Source organism: Salvia hispanica, chromosome 4 (assembly GCF_023119035.1).
Source record: "Salvia hispanica cultivar TCC Black 2014 chromosome 4, UniMelb_Shisp_WGS_1.0, whole genome shotgun sequence".
NCBI lineage: Eukaryota > Viridiplantae > Streptophyta > Magnoliopsida > Lamiales > Lamiaceae > Salvia > Salvia hispanica.
The window spans coordinates 54,102,433-54,125,995 of record NC_062968.1 but is presented as its reverse complement, the minus strand read 5'-3'; the positions used below and the strand labels follow the sequence as shown (position 1 = coordinate 54,125,995).

General features: G+C 31.9%; 2 protein-coding genes and 1 long non-coding RNA gene across 5 annotated transcripts; 2 read left to right on the top strand and 1 right to left on the bottom strand.

Annotated features, from left to right (window-relative positions):
- The first annotated feature begins 11,774 nt into the window (after positions 1-11,774).
- LOC125185701 lies at positions 11,775-12,459 on the top strand. Its single transcript, XR_007170213.1, has 2 exons — positions 11,775-11,967; positions 12,081-12,459. It is a non-coding gene; the product is annotated as an uncharacterized LOC125185701 (long non-coding RNA).
- A 1,706-nt stretch (positions 12,460-14,165) lies between these two features.
- On the top strand, positions 14,166-17,356 carry LOC125222631 (pentatricopeptide repeat-containing protein At3g09040, mitochondrial). 3 transcript variants are annotated; one of them, XM_048125350.1, is made up of 2 exons: positions 14,166-15,398; positions 15,501-17,356. In XM_048125350.1, exons 1-2 carry the CDS (start codon positions 14,393-14,395, stop codon positions 17,354-17,356), a joined length of 2,862 nt encoding a protein of 953 aa, XP_047981307.1. In that variant the 5' UTR covers positions 14,166-14,392. The 3 variants fall into 3 exon arrangements, with proteins under 3 accessions (XP_047981307.1, XP_047981308.1, XP_047981306.1); XM_048125351.1 differs by having other exon boundaries at positions 14,166-15,640; positions 15,926-17,356; XM_048125349.1 differs by having other exon boundaries at positions 14,166-17,356.
- Positions 17,357-17,370: 14 nt separating this feature from the next.
- LOC125222632 (5'-nucleotidase SurE-like) lies at positions 17,371-20,127 on the bottom strand. Its single transcript, XM_048125353.1, has 9 exons — positions 19,922-20,127; positions 19,548-19,642; positions 19,323-19,387; positions 19,105-19,148; positions 18,477-18,554; positions 18,139-18,298; positions 17,851-18,030; positions 17,703-17,762; positions 17,371-17,622 (listed from the first exon to the last, which is right to left on the bottom strand). Exons 1-9 carry the CDS (start codon positions 20,053-20,055, stop codon positions 17,512-17,514), a joined length of 927 nt encoding a protein of 308 aa, XP_047981310.1. The 5' UTR covers positions 20,056-20,127; the 3' UTR covers positions 17,371-17,511.
- Positions 20,128-23,563: the final 3,436 nt, after the last annotated feature.

The following is a 23,563-nucleotide window of genomic DNA, read 5'->3' as shown; positions in this document are numbered from 1 at the left end:
TACATATTTGTAAAAAAATATTTACCAAGAGTAATTATTACTTCTTGTAAGTTGTCTTGCTATAATTAATATTACTAATACTATTGCATTACAGTTGGGATTGAACCAGCTAGCTAGCTCAGCTCAATTAAATTCAAATATATAGGAATTAGTTAATTAGATTGAATAAAGTCAAATTTAAACTAGAAAACATATTCACAATTCTGAAACAGTGAAGATATTGATATAATCTCTGAACTTTTTCTAAAAGAAGAAATATAACATCTTTCTAGAAATAAACTAAAAAGAAAAATATGACATCTGTTATGGGACAGAGGGAGTACTATTTTACTCAATAAATTCGTTTTATTAGGCTTGAATTTTGCAGAGGACAATAATTTTATTTTTATTTCGTCAAAAGTCTCCTAAGCTAGCAAAGACATAATCGTGTTTCTAGTACTTTTCACTATTTTCAGACAATTTACCATTTTCCCTCTTTTTGCCTTAAGGGCTATTTATAAGGTACATACATTAATTATTTCTCTCCGATCTCACTATATCTAGGATTCTTCTCTTTCTTTTTTGAGATATTGGCATCTAATATCATGAAACTTTCAAAAAGTTGGGTTTTTCCCACGAACTTTAAAATTGGCAAATAATATCACGAACTTTACCATGTGTTTGTTTTTTCCCACGAATGAAAAAATTCCCACAAATAATACTATAATACCATTTTTTTTTCGTAATTTCTCGACAACAATTTCGAAAGTTTCAAGTTTTTCAATATTTGAAGATAGTTTTTCTTGAAGCACATCCTCAAAAATTGTTCTTCAATCTATTAAAATAACATGAACTTTTTCATTCGTGGGAAAAAACAAACCCAAGGTAAAGTTCGTGATATTATTTGCCAATTTTAAAGTTCGTGGGAAAAACCCAACTTTTTGAAAGTTTCGTGATATTAGATGCCAATATCCCTTCTTTTTTTAATCTAATTTTTCTTATTTATCATCATTTATTCGATACATCATTTTTATTTGGATTTCTTTTATTATTCATATACCATAAAAATATTTCATGCAAAATTTATATACTTGGATAATCGTGTAATGCAATATTATTGCAACGTCCACATTTTTAAAAAATTACTACAAATACATAGCATTCATTAATTAGTCAACACTTCGATAGTTGAAATATGTCCTCCTTCGTTCTCATTACGGCGAAGACCAGTTATTGCATGCACATGCAACTATTATACTACTATTATTTTCATTTTTTTAGTAAATACTAGTATTAATTTAGCTAGCACAAACACAGCATAATAGTATCAGACATTCCTCACGTGTCCGGTAATTACGAAACAACTATTTTACATTACTTTAATAGTGGATTCGATACTCTAAAGTCAATACATTCGTTGTAGTAACTATTTTTAATTTAGGTGAAATAGAAACATATAAGAAAATTCAAAAACCAAAATCCCTTTATACAGTTTAGATTGGAAAATTAATTAGTAATCAGAGTAGGTAGTATATTATTTGGAACTGAAGAGTTAGTGAAGTGTATAAAAATGTCACTTAATTTCTGTTGAAATTCAAAACAAATAGCGTATGATGATCAAACAAACTTTAATTGGCTAAAATAAGAATTAAAGCTTGATTACCACTTCGATCTTCTAGTTTAGGTTATTATGAGGTTTGACGTGATTAATTAACTAACTTAATTTAGAGTTTCTCGAGAGTAGAAAAGAGAAAGAGACAAGTTTTATTGAGGGAATAAAATATTTAAGCAGTCGTTTGTGAATATTTCTTTTATTTGTCCACATTGAAAGATGTCGTAGATTCGTTTACAATTCCATTTTCCTTACTTTCCCCAAGTAGAAGTCTTTGTTTAAGTGTATGAATTCTAAAATTTTCAATACTTATCTAGGAGTTATGCAATTAGCGGAATATTGACTTTAATACTTTGTGATACCATACTCAAATAGGAGTACTTTTTAGGTCTAGATAGTTTGTACGTCAAATATTGAAGAAAAAAAGCACATTAAATGTTTTTTGGGACATATTAAATGTAGTACTACTAACATTCAGCTTTCCATTTCGTCCTTAATTGTTGGCTTGGTGCTGTTATAACCTAGTAAAAATTCATGGGAGATCGTTCCTTACTAATTACAAAAGTTAGTAGTTTTAATTTTCAAGTAGGAGTATAATTTACTTATTTATTAGTACTAAAGTTAGAAGTTTTAATTTTCAAGTAGGAGTATAATTTACTTATTTATTAGTACTAATATTTAATTGTGTCCACTCCGTAACACTTAGCCGGTGCACAACAGTAAGCAGAAGTAACATAAGTATATGTGAAAAACGAAAAATGTAACTCAAGGGATATAATCGAGTGGTATGAGACTCGTTCAATTTTAACTAAATGGTCAAGGCCAAGGGATCGATCCTTGATTTTGGTTATGAAGCAGGTAAGTAAAAATAAATAAAAATGTAGTACTAACATTATACTCCCTCCGTCCCTGATAATTTGGGACACTTTGACCCGGCACAGGTTTTAAGAAATCTAATGGAAAGTGAGTTGAAAAAGTTGGTGGGATGTGGGTCCTACTTTTAAAGTATTAGTTTTATAATAAAATGTGAGTAGAAATGAGTTAGTGGAATATGAGGTCCACTACAAAAAAATGATAAAAATAAAGTGGAATAAATTATGTGGAATGACCCAAAATAAAATATTGGGTCAAATTATCTGGAGGGAGGAATGTCTAAAACAATTGTACTTTTCAAATTGGATAAAATTGAATCTCAGATTCTCATATGCTGGTAACATATCTTAATACATACGAGAAATATTACTATTAAATTATGGAGTATAATACTTTTAAATTTATATAATACTAGTAGAGATGTAATCAATTGCTAACTAATTAACAATCCCAAATTAAGATCAATTTTCAACCATTAGATTAAAAAATCTTGTGATTAATATAATGTCAAGTGTAATATATTTTAAATTTAAATAATTATTAATTAAATTAAAAGGGTATTAATGTCAAATCCAGTAATTATAACCAACTACTTTCTCTCTCCTCAAAATCATCTCAAATCTTTAAATTTACGTAACTCTCTCAATTTAAATTATTTTTTCAAAAAAATATATCAAATTAAAGATAATTTAATAAGGATTCCAACGAGATCTCAATTGCATATGTTCCGACGATGTTCGGGTGATGAAATTTGATAAATTATATTTTAATTTTCGTATATATTGATAAGCAGCTATTTTCAACAAATGCAACAAAAAATCTCAACATATTATAGGCAAAATCTCAATATTATGCATGTCCAATTTCAATAAAAATGTGTTGATATTTTCTTGTCCTTGTGTTGATATTCTAATGTCATATTGTTGATATTTGTAATACACAATGTTGATATAAAAAAACACTCACGAAAATTATCATATGATAACATAATGACGATATTACCCTTTTGTTGATATTTTGTCTACTATTTATTGAGATTTGTGAGCTTTAATCTTATTCACTCATTTTAAAATTCAAGAATGGAGATTTAATTTTGATTTTAGATTAGGATGCTATAAGCATTAGAATAAGATCTAGTACTATTATTTAGAAATTGAATTTTCTCAAGCAATAGAAAATTTTCAATCACGTGGCATGGTGTGCCATAAAGTCAGATTCATCCTCACCTAACCTAATATTGGTTTCAAAATTTGAACACCACTTTTCATAGCACGACTTGTAATTTCTTCATCATATCATAGTCTAATCATTGCTTTATTTAAATTAAGTTTCAACCAAATTATAAGAATTGAGTTGGATTTCACTTTGTGGGCTTGTGGACCATGCGTTGTGCACATTTTATCAATTAAGCTAATGATGTTCAACTGTATTTCTGCGAAAGACCATTTATTTATTATTTAATTTTTAAAATGTCGTTAGCTAGGTAAGCTTTAATTAATGGTGGAAATAGGCCAAATTACTGAAGTGGGGCCTTTTTGTTTGCTTTAACGGTGCTGGTACACTTGATTTGCTGTAAATCAATCCCTATTTTATTTGATAGATTTCAAAAAAATTGTTTTATGTGATATATCTCCTTTAGGGTACATGTTATCAGTAGGAGTGGATCGGTACAATATACTATACCGAAGAACGAAATACCGCATACCGTATAAAAAGCTACAGTATGACAAAATATCATATCGATATCATACGGATTTTTGGTATATCGGAATTCAGTAATTTAGTGTGGTTAAATTTTTATATTGTTACCTTACCGTTTTTGCGGCATACCACACTTCTACGATATACCGAAATACAATACGGTATATCGTAATATCGTTATACATATAACAATCTATTTTATAACCAAATATTTAAAAGTAGTGATTTAGAGGGTATTTTCTTTTTAATTCTATTTTGTATATAAATACATTAAATATAATATACTATATAGGATAATATTTCAGCATATACAGATTTTCGTTATATATCAAGAATTCGGTATGCCGCGGTATACCAAATATATGGTACATACTGAAAATTCGGTATGCCACAGTATATGAAAATTGATATTGTTACCGTACCGTACTAAAAATTGCGGTATACCAAAAAATTGGTATTTTTGATATTTTTTTCAGTACGGTAATGCAGTATTTCAGTATTTTTCCTCACCCCTATTTATTAATATTTAAAAAGTATGGATACTTTGAGAATTTTAAATTAAAACAACAACTTATTATATATATGTCATTTCTTATAATAAAATATGGAGTAATAATTTATATTTATTATATTATATTCATATAGAGAGAGATATTTATAAATATTTTGTTTTCTAAAACTTTTTATGATGCATCACACCCACAAGATTATTTATCTTGGCATACTAGCAAATAAAAGATGATAAATATCACACACATGTTAAAAAACTTAGTTATATTATTTACAAAAACCTTTAAGATGTAAAAGGCGCAAAAAGGTGTGTTTTGACAAAAATTTGTAACCATTGTTTAAATATTGGTCCGTTGCTTCTCTTTTGGCTTTAACTAAAATAATGCCTTTGGCACTCGATAGTCAACTATCCAGTTTACTCCAGGTACCAAATTCAAAATTAAACAGTTTACAAATTACATCTAATTAAATATTAGATAACCCGTCATTTAAATCATAATTTTATTAATTGATTTTTAGTTAATTTCATTACTAACTTTTAAGAATAACGAATTAAATTTTTTACATTTCTCAATTAACTTATAAAGTAATTTTGTTTTGATTTTTGTATCTTTTGTTATCATACATTCACCATATATAGACGTGATATTCATCTAGATTCGATCAAAATGAGGTAGATCAATGTCAGATTTGTCTAAAAGTCAATCAAAAATTTAATTATATGAGACACTTGCGAAATGTACAAAAGTGATACTGTAATGTAGTAATTCACTGTTAGTACTAGATAGTACTTGCAATTTAAATTACAATTTTCCTTTATATTATATATTTCACGTTTTAATCTAGGAAATATTGTGCAATATATATTTTAAAATTTAATCGCCAACACACACTACAACAAAAAATCTTGTTTATAATATTTTTTAGATGCTATTATGGAAGATAAGTATATTAGAAAAGCAAAAGATTAAGCTAATTTGAACTTAATTATGAACAATTTCGTTTGCATCATAAATTGTTGCTATTTTTAAAATTTTCCAACGCAAGTAAATGTGTCTCAATTTTTGTGTACTTAATTTGCAGTGACATAATATAAAATCTCATCAAAATCTAATCACATCAAAATAAATGTTCAGGATATATAATAAATTATCTAAAAGAAATTGGCTTCCAAGCTCTAAAAAATACTTACATGATCTTAGTTCAAGTTTTTGCAAAGCATAAAACTCCAAAAAAAAACTGATAGAAGCTATACAAGGAAGTCAGACTATTACTAAAACCGAGGAACTCAATTTATAGCATAAGATATTTTCATTAAAATTCATAGAAAATAGGAGATGAACTCAAACTTCTATATACTCCATTTTCCTGATTCAATTTTTATGATTAACTTCCACTCGAAAAAAAAAATCCACTAACTTTAGTTGGTTAGTTAGTGGGGGTTTTGGGTGGTCTGTCAAACATGACAGGGAAGAAAAGATAAAAATCATTTTGTCTATATTTTAAGGTTGCATTTTCGCATTGAAAGTGAAATAACCGAACAAGTGTGGAAACGCCACTCAAAACCCCAATTTCCCTTTTTCTTTTGATTTATTTACTCCATTTTATCTTCTTTTTCGATAGATATAACCGTTGCTAAATTCTTCTAGTAGAGTTCGAAAAATATTCTAGAGAAAAGTTATAAAAGGATGGCTGTGAATAAATCATTGTGGCAAAGTAAATAGTGTAGCATGGAAAGTTACTCATGAAATGATGATAACCTCAATATATTTTCTAGTTATATATAGGACCTATTTTCACTATAGCCTTGTGGAATGATGGTAGATAGGTAAGTAGATAAGTAAAATAAAAATCAAATCTATATTGTAAGTGTATATGATTGCCTTATGGGACCCTGTAAAGCAAAGTGGGTTTGCAGAAAAGTTTACTAGAAATATAACATAATAGTTGGCGTCATCAAAATTCCAGTCTACATACTGCATTAGTAGTAGTACTACGCAATCATATTATATGTGGACTAGTAAAAGTTAATGCAATAATTACTGTCCATTTTGTACGTACATTTACTTCTTTTATTGTACATGATACTTCCTTCTTTCTATAAAATATTATATTCTAATTATGTGTAATTAATAAAATAGAAAAGAAAAAAAAAATAGTTGAAATAATAAAATAAATAGTGAGACTTATAAATAATAAATTAAAGAAAGGAGAAAAAATTATCATAAATGCATATGAACTATTTGTATGCGATGAACGAAAAATATATAATTTAATAGTAATAAAAAGTAAACTTGTCGAGTTGAATATAGCGAAGATTTAGGTTGCTCCAACATCTAGAGGTGCCTACAGTTCAGGAACCAGCGGTTACTGTTCGGGACCTCCGATTCTGATTTTGGAAATTATTGAATCGGAACCAAACCGCGAGGGTGTTTCGCGGTTACGGTTCCGATTCCAAAACCACCGGTTTTGGTTTCGATTCCGAACCGACGGTTTTCCGGCTGTTTTTTTTTACGGTTTTTCACGGTTTCGAACTGCCGGTTTTTTTTGCGGTTCGGGCTTGATTTCACCGTTTTTCAGCGGTTTTTCGCGGTTCCGATTTGAAACCGTCAGGAACCGGCGGTTCCGACACGGTTTATGTTTGAAAATTTTTGAACCTGAACCGAACCACGGTTCAAATATCGACGGTTTCGGTTCGGGTAAATTCTCACGGTTTCGGTTCAAAACCGTAACGACAGTTATGGTTTCTGTTTTAACCGCCGGTTCGATAAACCTTGGGCAGGTCTACCAACATCGATCCAGTTGAAGCAAAGACGGAGCTGCTGTTGAATTGGCAGCAGCTTTAATTAGCTAGGGCTGAATTTATTTTCATTTAATGTACAAATAATAATAAATTTGATATAGTACAACAACCGATATGATTGTGGATAAATATTCAACCAATAATATGAGGAGGGTCATTGACTCATTGAACACAACAACTTGTTATTATAACCGATACGATTATCTCATTCAATCAAATTAAAAATTGCTAAACCAACGACAAATTAGCGATGATTAATATTTGATTATCTAAATAACAGACCATGTAATTATAGTTTTTACACATTATTATTCTGTTAACTTGTAATAAGTATTTAATTATTTATATATGCAAGGAAACATTTAATTTTTAATTGGAAAAAAGGAAAATAAAGATGGAATGCTGGCATTACAAAGGCAAAAGGAAAGGAAAGGAAAAGGAAATGGAAACTTATGTAAATGTCGTCAGAATCTATGTGGTCCTAGATTTAGGTTTAAGCTATATTGGTAGGGAAAGTAAGCTATACATATCTTGTTCAAAATTTAAATCATATGGCCTCCAAGTCTCATGGCTAAAGATTGCATCTCGACAAAAAAAAAATCAAACTTTGAGGTTTATGTATACGTATGTAGGGATGAATGGTCGTAGAAACCATCTCTTGTAACAAAATCAGAAATTAATTTGAACCATTTACTCTTCGTATGATCTATTGGGATTCGCTTTTATGACTTAATTATGTTTTGCTATTGTTATTTTCCTTAAGTATGACGATATCTCGATCTTATGTAGTACTACTATATTACTTTGGTAAATTGGCTAAATCATCTCTGCCTTTGAATTCTCCGGCAGTTGTCGACTTACACAGCTTAGGCTGCATTTGAACTCTAGAAAATTGTCACACAGTACAGAGCTGTTATCCAGTGGCATCTTTGGCAATAATATTAGGCACTAATATGTTCTCTTGGTAATTTTAATTTCTAATCGTTTGAGCCTCTAGAGATATCTTAATTTATGGTTACAAATATTAATTTATTTTAGAAAATAAAAAATGTGAGGCGTATAAGTTTTTGTATTGAGTTATAAATTTAATTAAGTACCATATTACACGGCTAACCCCGGCCCACATTGAAATCAAAACAACATATATACGGAGTATATGGTAGAAACACATATACTACTATAGTAAGGACTAAGGAGTACTATTCATTTTTTCAATTCAAAATTAATTAAAAAAAAATCAACCACTATGTTTGTAAATGTAAGAGAATGAAGACTTAATTAGCTTAGTTTGAATTGGTAATCACTAAAGAAATGCTTAATTAGCTTAGTTTGAATTGGTAAGGGCATCCACAATGAGGTGGACTATAGCCCGCCCTAAATATTTTATTTATTTTTTAAATATTTAAAACACTACAAAACCAAAAATTGGAGAAAACAACTTCATTTCATTGGAGAAAACAAATCGGAGAAAATTGGGAAAAAATAAAAAAAAATGAAAAGATGTGTGCATCGTCCGTCGTATCGCCCATCACATTGTGGATGCTCTAAGGATAAAAATGGTAATGTTCAAGTACTATTTTCATATTTATTGAATTTCGTGATTTTTACAAACTATAATGTTTTAAATAATTCAAAATAATCAGCTTTTAGCAAAATATTATCTCGATAAGATTGAGATAAGTCATGCACGTATGTTCCCTTGTCACATAGTTTTTTTTTTTTTTTTGGAATAAAATATTCTTATTACAAATTAAATGACTCATCCATAAAAAAATTCTTAATTATTCTCGTTACATATTAAATGACTTATTCTGTTTGTTCTTATTGTATAACCATTCGATGGACATAACATCAGGATGTGTGTTGTAAATTTGCTTTTGTTTCATTGTTTTTGACATCGGTTATGTTCTATACCGTAACGGCGTAACATAACTCTTCTTCTCCATATATTTTCGTCTGAGAATTTCTATTGGGATCAAAGTAAAACAAGAGAAGAAAACACAATTGACAAGCACGAGACAAGTCAACATTCTAGCAAGAAGACGACGAGGGTCGATTAGACAACACAATTAGGTATTTGAAAAATGGAATTGGGGTACAAAGCTGTCTGAATTACCAAAAATAGGTAGTTGAAAAAAGGTGTGTTAAATTGAAGGGAAGCTGTGTTTTTATAGCAAAATGAGCTTAATAACTGCTGCACCCGTGAGGTGAGGTGAGGGACTACACTACACTAAATTAGATTCTGTTTGTATTCAATTTTAGTCTGACTGTCTCTACTCTTCTTTTAATTTAACAGAAAATAAAGTTTATTATATTTGGGAAATTTCAGAGACAGCAGCAGAAAACTGATGGTTACAATTTTGTTTGCTAATTTGTACCGCAATTTAGGCACAAAGAACAGCAGATGCTCTGCTGAATTTTCTGATTTTTTCTGATGCATTAATTAATACTTCTAGGTACTACTGCATACACATTCAATTATTATCACATTATATTTCAAAAATTCTCTTGATAATCGTAATCTGATAGCTATGTTAGATATGTTATTGAATATCTCTTGATGATTGTTTGGCACTATATAGGCTAATTTTAACTAAATTGTCTCTTAACATATGAAAATATGGAGTATTCATTAAGGCAGATTTTTTTTTTCACTATGGGGCCGTCTTATGTAGTACTACTAATTTTTCAAATATTAACAGTGTATTTTTCAAATTTTTGGAAATCAGATATCTACCTGACAAAGTTATTAGATCTCAAACTATTACCAGTTTCAATTTTTCATTGAAATATTCATTACAAATCATAGAATGAAAGCTAAATTTTTGGGCTTTTAAATGTGTGGAAAATGGGAAGATTTTATCCTTTTTCGTATCAGGAGTGAATCTCACTAATAAGTAAAGTATACGAAATTAATGTTCACAAATGAAAAGAAAATTGGAAGCGCAAGAACCACATTAGCTTTAGTTTTGGGAATAAATATTAGAATATCACCATTTTAAGTATTGTGGTTTAAGATAGTTGGAAAATTATTAAGATTTAGTGGATTCTAATGCTATGTGGGCTGGGCCATATATAGTTTACTAATAAAACAGTTTAATTATTTCTAACAAACTAGTAATTTGAAAAAAGAAATCATTAGCGGGCTCGTGCAATGGGCCTAACCGTTATTATTAACTCAACTTTTTAGTTAGTAGTGACCATACATAAAAAATACGGAAATATTAATTTATTTGGTAAATTTATCAATGTATTCTACTCCTAATAAACTTTGATGCACCACTTTTGGTTGTTAAGTGTCATTTGTATTTTCTAAATACACTGTGAACCAAAACATGAATTATCTAATGTACACCATTAATTTATTGTAAAATTAGTTAATGCAAAAAATAGTTTTAAAGTTTAGATGAAAATTTTAAAATAGTTACGGTCCTCCTATTTGTTTAATTATAAATAATATTGCGTGCAACTAGTAGAAAATTAATTCGTGATTAAAATATGGATCATCGATGTAACTTTTTTGACGACCTACACCACCACACAAATATATATGTAGACACACATAAGCCATCTAACAATGAATGTGACAATATAATGTATGAGAGAATTTATCTATATGTATAATATGCTTTATGGAATGAAATATGTGTTGAATAATTCATATGGTATGTAAGAAAATAAACTTACAATCTACCTTACTCATCTAGAATGAAATTTTTAATCAATAAATATATATAGTGGGCCACAAGAGTGGTGTGTGAGAATTGACAACACATTTATTTAACTTAATTAACAAAGAATAGCATGACCTAAACAAATCAAGTTCTAATTAACATCGACACGTAGAAAAAGTTTGTTACTAATAGCATAGGTGGACCAATATCATTTGAATACGTACCTATGACGAATGTTTTCTTAAAATACACAAGGAACAAAGGTCTCCCATTACATTGTACACAAAACAAAATTAGGGAAATTCATAATTTGTAGACAATTTATAATGGCACATAATAGTATAATATTTGAAAAATACAACATATACAATATGCAAATTAATTTATTATAGTAAGTAGGGAGTATATGATAAAGTAAAGTATGAGATAGAAATATGATGTGAATATTTTGAGAAATATTGGGGTGACAAAGAAAGGTTCCTTGTAGGTAAAGAGGGTTCTTGTAGTAGAAGAGAAAAAGGTATGTATGAAATAGACATTTTACCAAGAAAAATGTGGTGCGCATGATTAATTTACAAGGGATTGTAGCAACATTTTTAATGGAATAGAAAGAAATCACTAGTATTGAACCTAAAGCAAAAACATAGTTCAAGTTTCTCTCTCTAAATTTGGTTTAATTCTCTCTCTCCAAACTTACATAAATTGATGAATATGTCTTGAGCACTCACCCCTCTCCTCCAAAATGGGGTGGCTCCAATCCCTCCTCTCTCCCTTCAAGAAGCTGTGGATTCGTCTCAATTCCGCTCAGAAGAAGAGTATGTGTAATTAAATAATAATCATGCAATTACATATCTTCATTTTAGTAAGTATGTTTGATCATTCCAATCTAATTACTAGTACTACTTTTTGTTGTTTTTATTTTGGTTAGGTAGAGGGATATACATTTTGTACGAGGATGTGAAATCGTGCCCTTACGAAGATGTGCACGTGCTTTGGTCCATATTGGTGGAGTCGCATCGGCCGCCACTGCCACTGCCATTGCCACCGCCGCCGCCCAAGTGACTCGAGGCGTGTAACCAAAGAGATTGAACACATACATGTACATAATTAAGATAGAAACTTTCCTCCCCTTTTTGGGTTACCTTTTTCAATTTTCACATTGTGGTTTTTCAATCATGTTCGAGTGAGGAAAAGTTTTTAAATTATTCAAGTCTATAGAGTTACATTTCCTATGAGTTATGTAATCAATTATAGTATATTACTAAAAAAACGTTTTTCTAATAAATATTATATAGTATACCATATCATTTGATTAGTTTAATTTATAAATTTATGGGCAATTGGTTATCCCAATAGTATTAGCTAGTTTAATTAGAGTTTGTGTAATGAGATACGTGTTCTTGATTACTATAGTATTTACTACCTTCCTAAAACAATGAGTTGAGCATATTGATGATATATGAATGTAGTTTTGGTAAATTAAAATGAGATGTTGTTGGCTTGTCAATTTCCGGCAGTTAATGTGGCAGTTAAGATAGGTTCTTCCCAACTCTCGGAAGTTTAAAGGTTGACTAAAGATATGTGTTTAATATTTTTAGATGACACAACTAAGTATTTCGAGTTAGCTTTATGAAATTTTAAATGATGACAAATGTCGGTTCCATATTTAATTATGGTGGCTTAACGTGTGGTTTTGCGCACATTACATTATGAAAATTAATCAAGCTCTGAGTATCTCTTTTAATTGGTCTTCAAATAGTAGTTCAAAATATTTGTAAGATAAAGCCGAAATTTGGTGTGAATACTTAGATTGGGTCTGTTTTAATTGTGCCGAGAATTTTTAATCTCCAATTTTTAAATGACATGGATATATCCCAGTTGCCGACATAGATTCATTGTCTGACATAAAATACGACGTCGTTCCAAACTTCAAAAATATATCGTATTATGATTTAGTTACATATTCATTTTCATTAGAGGTTAGGGTTGCACCTTCTTCTTCATCAAATTAATTCAGTCATTAGGATGTCGTTTTCGTCAAATTCGCCATGGTCAAGGGACACCTTTTCAAGATTGGGAAAAAAAATTAATACTCTTGAGGCCAACAATACCCTTTTAAAAATGATACTATGAATTTATACCCATTTAAAAAAAAAACTCAATATGGTCTCTTTCAACCTCAAAAAAAAAACGTCCTCAAGGTGTTGTCAACATTTAATTTCAGATTTAGATATTGTAATTTTATGAATACTGGTAATTATAATTATAATTATATTATTAGATATGCGTAGAATTCAAATTTAATCCTCAATCCGTCTTGAGGTGATGTCACATATGTTTGCGTATATAAGTCAATTGGTGTAGTGGTGGTGATTTTCAATATTAATTTGTCGGTTGAAATTCAATAATAAAATCAATGGATTGTCCCTACCATGAAGAAACATGGACAAATGTCAAATCTATAGATTAGCTACAACTAAATGCCATAACCTTAGTGTCGCAATCAAATAAATATTCATTCATACCATATTTTAGGATTGTGAGGTGGATTCATTCGACAAATTACTAATTAATTCGGGATATTCAAATTGTATTCTTGTGGTTCATGTTTACTTAATCAAACGGATACCAAATAATAACTCATTTTGAAATTAGTTTAAATTATTCTGTCAAATACTAAAAACCCTCTAGTTTAAAAACAATCCTAGAGTAAAATAAGACTTCAGGTTCGCTTATTATTAGATCATTACCAATTATTTACACCAAACTCAAATCAATTTATAAGTATACGATCACAACAAATAATAATTTTACTTCAATCACTCGTACCAAATTCAAATTTATACTATTTTTAAGTATATGTCTCTCACTTATTTTTACTAGTGAGGCTTATCACTCTCCCTTGTCAATCTATCTCTTTAGCAATTGTTTCCTCCTTTTATGGATCCATTCGATAATTGAATTTGAATAGATTTATATATCGTTTTTCAAGTTTCAAACACAAAAGATTTGATCTTTGATTATTTTTGGGATAAATATTTGAATCAATATTCCGAAATTCACAATCAATTTGAACATTTTCGCGGCAAAGAGATAGAGAGTGGAGTTGGCGCCATTGCACCAAATCTGCTCGCGAGTGGAGAAGATGAACCGTTGCTGATTCGGCTGAATGGTACAAATATTCCATTCGGTGATTTAGTATTTTCTCATTTCAAAGTTATATTACAGTTGGCCGATGAAATGCTAGCAAGATATAACAAGATCAGGCCCCAGCGACTGAACCCAAATTCTTCATCTTCGCATCTCCAATTCGGATTCTCAACTCTCCATCCCGTAAACGATACAAGATTTCGTCAATCTCCGTCTCAAGAACTCACCTTTTACGACTATCTATTAGAGATATGCTTGGGGGAATGCAAGAAGATCCAAACCCGCAAACTGTTCGACAGAATTCCCGAAAGACTGAATTTTTCTTTGAATGCGGCGAAAGCGATTCACGCCCAGAGCTTGAAATTCGGCATATCGTCAGAGAGGGAATTGGGGAGCTCTATCTTGGATTTGTATGCCAAATGCGGCCACATGGATTACACAAGAAAGGTTTTTTTGCACCTCGAGAAAAGGGATGAATTGTCTTGGAATTCAATTATGAGTATGAAATCGCGTAAAGGGCTGTTTGAGGATGTACTGGTGGACTTTGTCTCGATGTGGAGTTGTGGGGTGGTAGGGAATCAGTTCAGTTTTGCGATCATCTTGTCAGCTTGTGCTAAGTTGATGGATGTAGATCTCGGGAAACAAGCACATTGTGCTTCTATCAAGTTAGGGTTTGAAACCAACCCATACTGCGAGGGTGCGTTGATTGATATGTATGCAAAATGTGGTTATTTGGCATTTGCCAAGAGGATATTTGATGTTTCTGTGTGCCCGGATAAAGTTGCTTGGACTTCAATGATCTCAGGGCTTGCTCAAGCTGGCTTTCTTAGTGAGGCATTGAAAGTCTTCGAGCAGATGCAGGAAGCAGGTCATGTGCCCGATGATATAGTGCTTGTGACTGTCTTAAGCACATTTGTGGGGCGGGGAAGGCTTGAGGATGCTTGCCGCCTGTTTGCCCAAATGCGTAACCCAAATGTCGTTGCATGGAATGTTATGATTTCGGGCCATGTAAAAGGGGGTAATGAAGGAGAGGCTATCAAACTGTTCAGGAATATGGTCAATATTGCTGTTGTTGAGCCAACACGTTCAACTCTAGGTAGCGTGTTAAGAGCAATTGCCACTGTGGCTAACCTTACATATGGCTTGCAGGTCCATTCTTGGGCACTGAAGCGTGGTCTTAGCTCTAATGTATATGCAGGGAGCTCCTTGGTTAATATGTATGCCAAATGTCAGAAGATGGAGGCGGCGATGGCAGTCTTTACGGATTCAGAAGAGAAAAATGAGGTGTTGTGGAATGCATTAATTGGGGGCTATGCTCAGAACGGTCTTGCTCATGAGGTATTCGAGTTATTTGCAAGTATGAAGATTTCTGGATTTCGACCTGATGAATATACTTATACTAGTCTGCTGAGTGCTTGTGCGTGTTTGGGCAATATCAATATGGGCCGCGAGTTACATTCATATGTAATTAAGAATGAATTTGGAAGAAACTTATATGTGCAAAATGCATTAGTGGATATGCATGCCAAATGTGGAGCTCTACTCAATGCGAGGACACTATTTGAGAAAATCAAGAATCGAGATAATGTTTCTTGGAATGCAATCATTGTGGGCTATGTGCAGGATGAGGAGGAAGAAGAAGCCTTTCGTATGTTTCACCAGATGATGTCGGAGGGGATTGCACCTGATGAGGTGTCCTTAGCTAGCATACTTAGTGCTGTGGGAAATCTTAAAGATCTTTGCAAGGGTATGCAGATACATTGTTTTATGCACAAGTATGGTCTAGAAAAAGCCATGTATGCTGGAAGCTCACTAATTGACATGTATTGCAAGTGCAGAGTAGTTGAAACTGCATCGGAAGTATTCTCTTCCATGCCCCAGAAAAGTGTGGTTTGTTTTAATGCTTTGATATCTGGCCATGCTCTAATTAGCTTAGCTGAGGCGGCGAATACTTTTAAGTATATGCTCCTTGAGGGACTGCAACCTTCCGAAGTCACGTTTGCTACCCTTCTGGAGGCATGTTCCGATAACAGTGATTTGTGTTTTGGGATTCAAATCCACTGTTTTATCCTAAAAGTAGGCCTTCCATTTAGTGACGAATTTTTAGCTGTCTCGCTCTTGGGAATGTACATCAATAATCAAAGAAATACTGAAGCAATTAGCTTCTTCTCTGAGCTTCCTCATCCGAGAAGCACAGTATTGTGGACAGTCTTGATATCAGGAAGCGTGCAAAATGGTCATTATGACGAGGCATTGCGTTGGTACCATGAAATGCGATGTCATAATACCATGCCAGACCAAGCGACATTTTGTAGCGTCTTGAGAGCATGCTCAGGCTTAACTTCTTTAGAGGATGGTAAGAAAATCCACTCTGTCATCTTTCATATAGGTTATGATAAAGATGAGTTGACTGGAAGCGCTCTCGTGGATATGTATGCTAAATGTGGAGATATTAAAAGTTCGGCCCAAGTCTTCAGGGAGATGATTAGCAAGAAAGATGTGATTTTGTGGAACTCTATGATTGTTGGATATGGGAAAAATGGTCATGCAGAAGATGCTCTGAAGATCTTTGACGAGATGAAGAGGGCAAATGTAGAACCAGATGCAGTCACTTTCCTTGGCGTTCTAACCGCATGTAGTCATGCAGGAATGGTACCTGAAGGTCGAGAAATTTATGAGAGCATGGTAAGCCTTTATGGGGTTAAACCTCGTAGAGATCACTGGGCGTGCATGGTTGATCTTTTCGGGCGTTGGGGCTTTATTGAGGAGGCAGAGAAGTTCATCGACAACCTAGGATATGTGCCTGACTCTATGATATGGGCTACTTATCTTAACGCGTGCAGATTGCAGGGAGATGATGCGAGGGGGAAGCTTGCTGCTGAAAAGCTTTTCGAGTTGGAACCACGCGACTCTTCTCCTTATGTGCTGCTTTCCAGTATGCATGCAGCATCAGGCAACTGGGATGGTGTTAAATTTGTGAGGGAGAAAATGTTGGAAAAAGGACTTGTAAAATTACCTGGAAGTAGTAAAATCTCTCTGGATGTAGTTTATTAGTTTCAAGACAGTGCTAAAGGATAAATACATGATGTAATTTTGAAGGTCAGTGACAAATACAATATAGTGAGGATTTTTTGTTAAAAATACATGCTTTGCTTTTCGTAATTTGAAGACACAGATTTATTAGAATAAAATTGCAGCTTCTTGTGTGTTCAAAGGGTAGAGGAAGAAAAGCATTGATTCAGAAGTGGCAGCCACACTGCAAAGTATGAGTGGCTATCTTCCTCAGCAGGAGACATAGCACCTAGAGGACTCACAGTTATCTGCAATACCAACACCACAAATCAATAGTAAGCGACTGACAGACTAAGGCTTGTTTCTTGCACAAACGAATCAGACTTACGTATCCTTCTAGAAGAGAAGAATAATCCGTGCCACCATCTTCGACCTGAAACTCCAAGAGCTGAAGGAGAAACAAGGAATTACTGTTAAGATAAGCAAGGAAGAACTTCATGTCTGCAGGCTAAATTATAAATCAAGATTTATCATACTTTTCTTATGAACATAAGATTTTTGTTTTTGGTATCATCCACTGCCTCTGGTTCAAGGATTGATGATGGACGTGGAGCCAAAACCATTGCTGATATCATTTCCTCTCCTTGAGCTTGAGAAGCGACTTGCTTCCACCCAAGTTTATTCATACTATTCCCGGGCTTGGTTAGTCGATACCCCTGCGCAACAACGAACAGTTTTAATATGACGAATATAACTAAAAAAATAACAAAAGAAACTTGTCAAAGGAAATATTGAGGAAGTTGCCAAAGAAAATAAAAGATAACCTTATGATTCACAACATCTGCAGGAACATTTATATTGAGAAAACTGTTTCTAGGATAAGTATTCTCCCTGATTTCAGCCAATATACCACTGATTATAGGCAAGCAAGCCTCTGCTGCCAGTTCATAATCATCAGCACTGCGCCTCCCTCCAGGACCGTACCTTAATATTCGATGTAAAGTATCACTCAGTCAACAGATTTAAGAGGTTGTTATATAAGATGAGTATTAAAGATCTGAACGTTTAATATTACTTGAATAGAAAGCAACAATTACAACTCGTTTTCCATTTTAGAAGTTCATTTAAGCAAAAATCTGTATGTAGAATGTACAATAAATACCAGTCATATGATAAAGAAACAGCAGGTATGTTGTGCAGAAATGCTTCCCGAGCACCTGCTACAGTCCCTGAATAAATACTGCATTCGTCCAAATATAAAGTCAGCAAAGGCAATCTATGGAATGCGTACAAACCCAACATATCGAATATCAATCACAGTTAACTCACAGTCACGGATCCATCAACGCTGTATAACTTGACCTCTTTATGAAAAAAAGTTAAATATCCTTTTTCATCAATAAATGACATGCATTCACATTATTGATAAAATCTTGAAAATTTTCACTCATATATGGTGGATTTAAGAGTGGAAAGGTTGAAACATAACCACTCAAGTACAGATTTTGATGGCGAACATTGTTGGTGGTAGTTTATTTCACTAGGTTTGACGAGTTGGTGACACATAACTCGTAATGCAATGAAATTGTCTAGTTTGATGTACATGCTGAAGGCCTCATACTCACATGCTAGATTTGCTGATAAACTAAAAACAGAGATACCAAGACAGAACCATTTAAGTTGGCGCCTCTGCTAATCTTAGGAACAAAATCCACATGCGCAAATAGAAAGAATTTTCAAGCAATCTTAACTCAGAATTGCACATAATTAGAAAGAATCTAAACACTAACATGTGATAACCACAGTTGCTACCCTTGTTAATGCCACTGATTACCTGCAAGAAAAAATCATAATAGGAAATTTTAAGCAACTCATCTTATCAAAGTTAGGGAGAAGCTAAGATCTATACAGATGCGCAAGACATCTAATAAACTGAGCAGAAATGATGATTTATTCCAAGAGAACAACTAAGAGACATCTGATGCAAGTATAGAATGCTATCAATTACCAAATCTGGTACTGAGGTGAAGAGAGCCTTGGAAATTCCCAAAGATGTACAGTCAGCAGGGGTTCCTGCGGCACAAAATGTAAACGATACAAGGACACATACTCGGGGAACAAATCGAAGAACAGCTTCGACTTAATATGTATTGCATAAGTACATGGATTTTATTTCTCTAGATCTTTTTATTAGAAAATTTGAAAACATAAGAAAATAATACTAGCAACTGACCGGAAACTGCAAAGGCAATAGCTCCATCGATTTCCACAGGCTTGGCATGCATAACAGTTAGCACTGTCGAACTATGACTAACAGCAGATTGTTCCCTGTTAAAGTTTCATTTCTTCAAATCAAGAGTAAAATTAACTACTACTATTTCACTCAAAACCACAAAATCAATACGATTATAGTAAACAAATTCATCCTACAGATCTGCTGAAAATTATCTATCAATCTATGCTCAAACAGCTCATATTTTTTTCGATTTAGAACCAAGCGGTCTTAGCAAAATAAAGCCCTAGAACTTGTGAATTGAAAATTCACAACGAAAAAAGCGCCAAATATTGGCTGCTGGTATTTGATTAGAGATATTCTCATAGATGTACCTTTCTGGGGCGCTGACGAAGACTTGGAATTGATCGGAGGAAACCAGAGCACGAACAAGAGCTTGGAGGCCGGGGGCGTCGATTCCGTCGTCGTTCGTCACCATCACCGTTGGACGATCGCGGCTGCTTTCCATTTTTTGATTTATGATCGGTTTTTTTTTTTCCGTTAATTTTGTGGCGCGCACACACAAATAATGGTTCGTGGCCTTTTTTTCTTCTTGCAATTTTATTTTATATTTTGTACTCCTATTTTACATTTACTAACATACAAATACAATATGCATCTCGAAACTATTATTATTATTATTATATTAAAGACATGATAAATATATACTCCTTAATAATAATATTAACATATACGTGTACAATTTTTTCGATTAATAATAATATTAACAAAACAAAATAGTAAAATTTAACTAGTTATTAAATTTAGATGATTTTTAGATTCGCGAAGAGTAAACATTAGTTGAACATAAAAATAAAAGAAGTATTGATCGAATGTAGACTTCCCATGTAGAGAAAGAAAAATAAACTTTGATTTGTCAACAGGGACAAGGTATAAAAGAAACTTTGATTTGTCAAAACGTTTATTGAATTTTATATTGAAATAATAGGGATTAATTGGTACATTTACTTATTTTTAAATATAGGCGCTATGTATGGAACTACCGTTGTATTTGTAGTACTGTATATTTATTTATTTTTAAATCAAGAAAATGTTTTTTGGATTATGTTCCATACACAACTCAAATCCGTATACGTTATAGACAATAAGTCCAAGATTACCAACAAAAAAAATATAATCATATTACTTTCTCTAAGAAAAGTATTTCTTGGAAAAAAAAAATACCTGACTTGGTCCTTGACTTCGCTGACTTTGTAGTTGATTTAAAGATGCAAATTTGTTATAAATATTTATATCATTTATTTAAAATATAATTTTTCCGTTTCATAAGAGTATGCACTTTTAATTGGACATGAATTTTAATACATAATTAATAATATAAGAGAGAATTACAAAGAAAAGGTAATTAAAGTATTATTAGTAAAAAATAGGTCATTTTATTAGAGAAATATAGGTTTCTAAAATTAGAAAATGCATATTCATATGAGATCGACTAAAAATGGAAGAACACGTATTTTTATAAGACCAAAGGAGTATATAAATTGCAGTAAAATTAGTGCACGCAGTAAGATACTACAAATGAGAAGTTAATGACTTCGTAGTTATCCATACATGATTAGTACCATGATTGAATTTTTTTAACTCGTAAATTATGATGTAAATATGGGCCCAAAACCCCAAAGAAATGAAATTGTATCACTAAGTAACACACACACATATGTATATTAGTAGTAATGTTTCAATGATTACTGGCATCATATCTTTGATATTTATTCTCGAATCAATAATACATTATAACACTGTTTCACTTTAAATTTCAATTGCACTATATATATGGCCCAAGCTGGAAATTGTATCATCCAACTCACTACTTGTACGAAAAAGTTAATTTTAATCCTATCGTTTCAAAAAGTCAAAAGAAGTGGCTATTCTTCCAAAACTGAATGCTGAAAAATAAAGTCTAGAAGAAGTGCAAATATGAAAAATATATATATAATCCCAAATTTCCCAACACATGGTCAAAATTGTTGAATCTAGTGATGCAGTAACGTGTAGTTAATTAATTACTGGGGATCATGGATCACTGTTATTATATTTTTATACACGCATGTAAGTCAATATATAAATAGTTACTATATGAGTATGCCATAGCCCATATGGCAAGGGAGTATAATTAACGAGCCAACAGATAGAAATTGTGGGATCAGAAATTATCAAGAAGGTTATCGCAGGTATCTAAAACCGAGAGGGCGCGGGATTTTCGTTGGCAAAGGATATATAAAAAACGGAGATCGAAAGTAAACTCCTACCCTGAAGGTTCGGGGTGGTTAAGTACCATGTACGCTCCACATATCGAATTTAATGAAACTTTTCAAACTCTAATAAGCCGATAGTTGGATCGGTCAACCCTCAACTCCACCCTGATTTAACACCTTGATATGATCAATATGTTTTTTTATTGAAAAAAATCATATTTTTATATAACACATATATGTATTTGCCATTGTTATTTTTTCCATCTAATTGGGAGACCATATTAATCATTTTCAAGAGTTTTGAGCCTACGAGGGACTGATGGGACATTATGGAATTAAAGTGTCCATATTGACACGTATATTTTATTTATCATATCTTCCCACTATTGTTTGGACTGATTTTGGTTGGCTTGTTTTGACAAAATAAAAATGCAGGTATGGCAGCACAAAAGTTTAGGATGGGTTGAAATATCAGTTAAATGTGCCTAACATTTATTTGGAGGTTTGTTCATGTGATATTTTTTTGATTAAATATAGTATAAAAAAAGGATTGAATATTATATATTGGTTAAATGTCTTAATTTCATTACTAGTATACATTTCACTCCTCAAGACAATAATATGTACAAAGAACATGATTAGTTTGTTTCCCATACATGAATTTCTTTCAAGAAATTGAAAGTAGTTTGGTACACCTAAAACAAGTCATGCCAAAAGGGTTTGTGAAATAATATGACAATTAGGGCCAAGAGAAAACATCTATGTCTAGTACCATCCCAACCATATTACAGTAACATGTGATTATTGCAAACAAGTAGTCATGCCTCCTGCAATTTTTGTGGCTATATATTAATGCTAACTAACTATTTTCGGATATTCTAAATGAAAATTGGATATTATTGCTATTTCACTTTCGTTTTTATTTGAATTTGGAGCACATAAAAGTATTCAAAAATCAAAAGTTTAGAAATGACTTTGAGATGAGAAGTTTTGTTAGTGCTAGAATCCAATTTTTTTTTTGGATATCTTCACTCTTTAGAGATTTGAGGATGATCGATGTAAACTATGCAAGACAAATTTATAGATTATTGCATATTTTCTATTGCAAGCTTTCTAGCAGATATGGTACACTATTGTGATCATCGAAATTTATCCTTTTGTCTTTTCAAATATATGAAGGCGTGCTTACAATTCTAGCTCGGTGCTTTTTTCAGAAAGTTAACATGAATATAAGATAACGTGCAATCACTTATCGATGGAATTGTTAAATATTTTAATTGTTTATATAGTGTTATTACATGAGTTATCACATGTAAAATATTTATATAAAAATAAATTCAAAAGTAGAAATAACAATAATAAAAATAGAGTGGAAAACCAACATTTGAATCATATTATATAGAGTATAATGATATGAATAGGCAAAAAACATGATGGTGAATGACGCATTTATAGGACTCGTAAACTGTACATATAATGTGGTTATCGTGTCGGCATGATAACGACATCATGTGAAAACGCCAATAAGCCCAAAGCCGAATATATCATGCTAAAAAAACCTTGAAACACGACATAACATGCATGATTCATTATATAGGAACACGTGAATGATATGACCCGATTCAAATGCGTGCATGTAAAAACAAAAATAATACTATATTCAACAATTTTTATCTATTAAATATATTTTTTTATAAAATGACTAGCTAGTAGTCTAGTACACTAGATAATATGGGCTTTATTTATTACATCGTTGAAGTA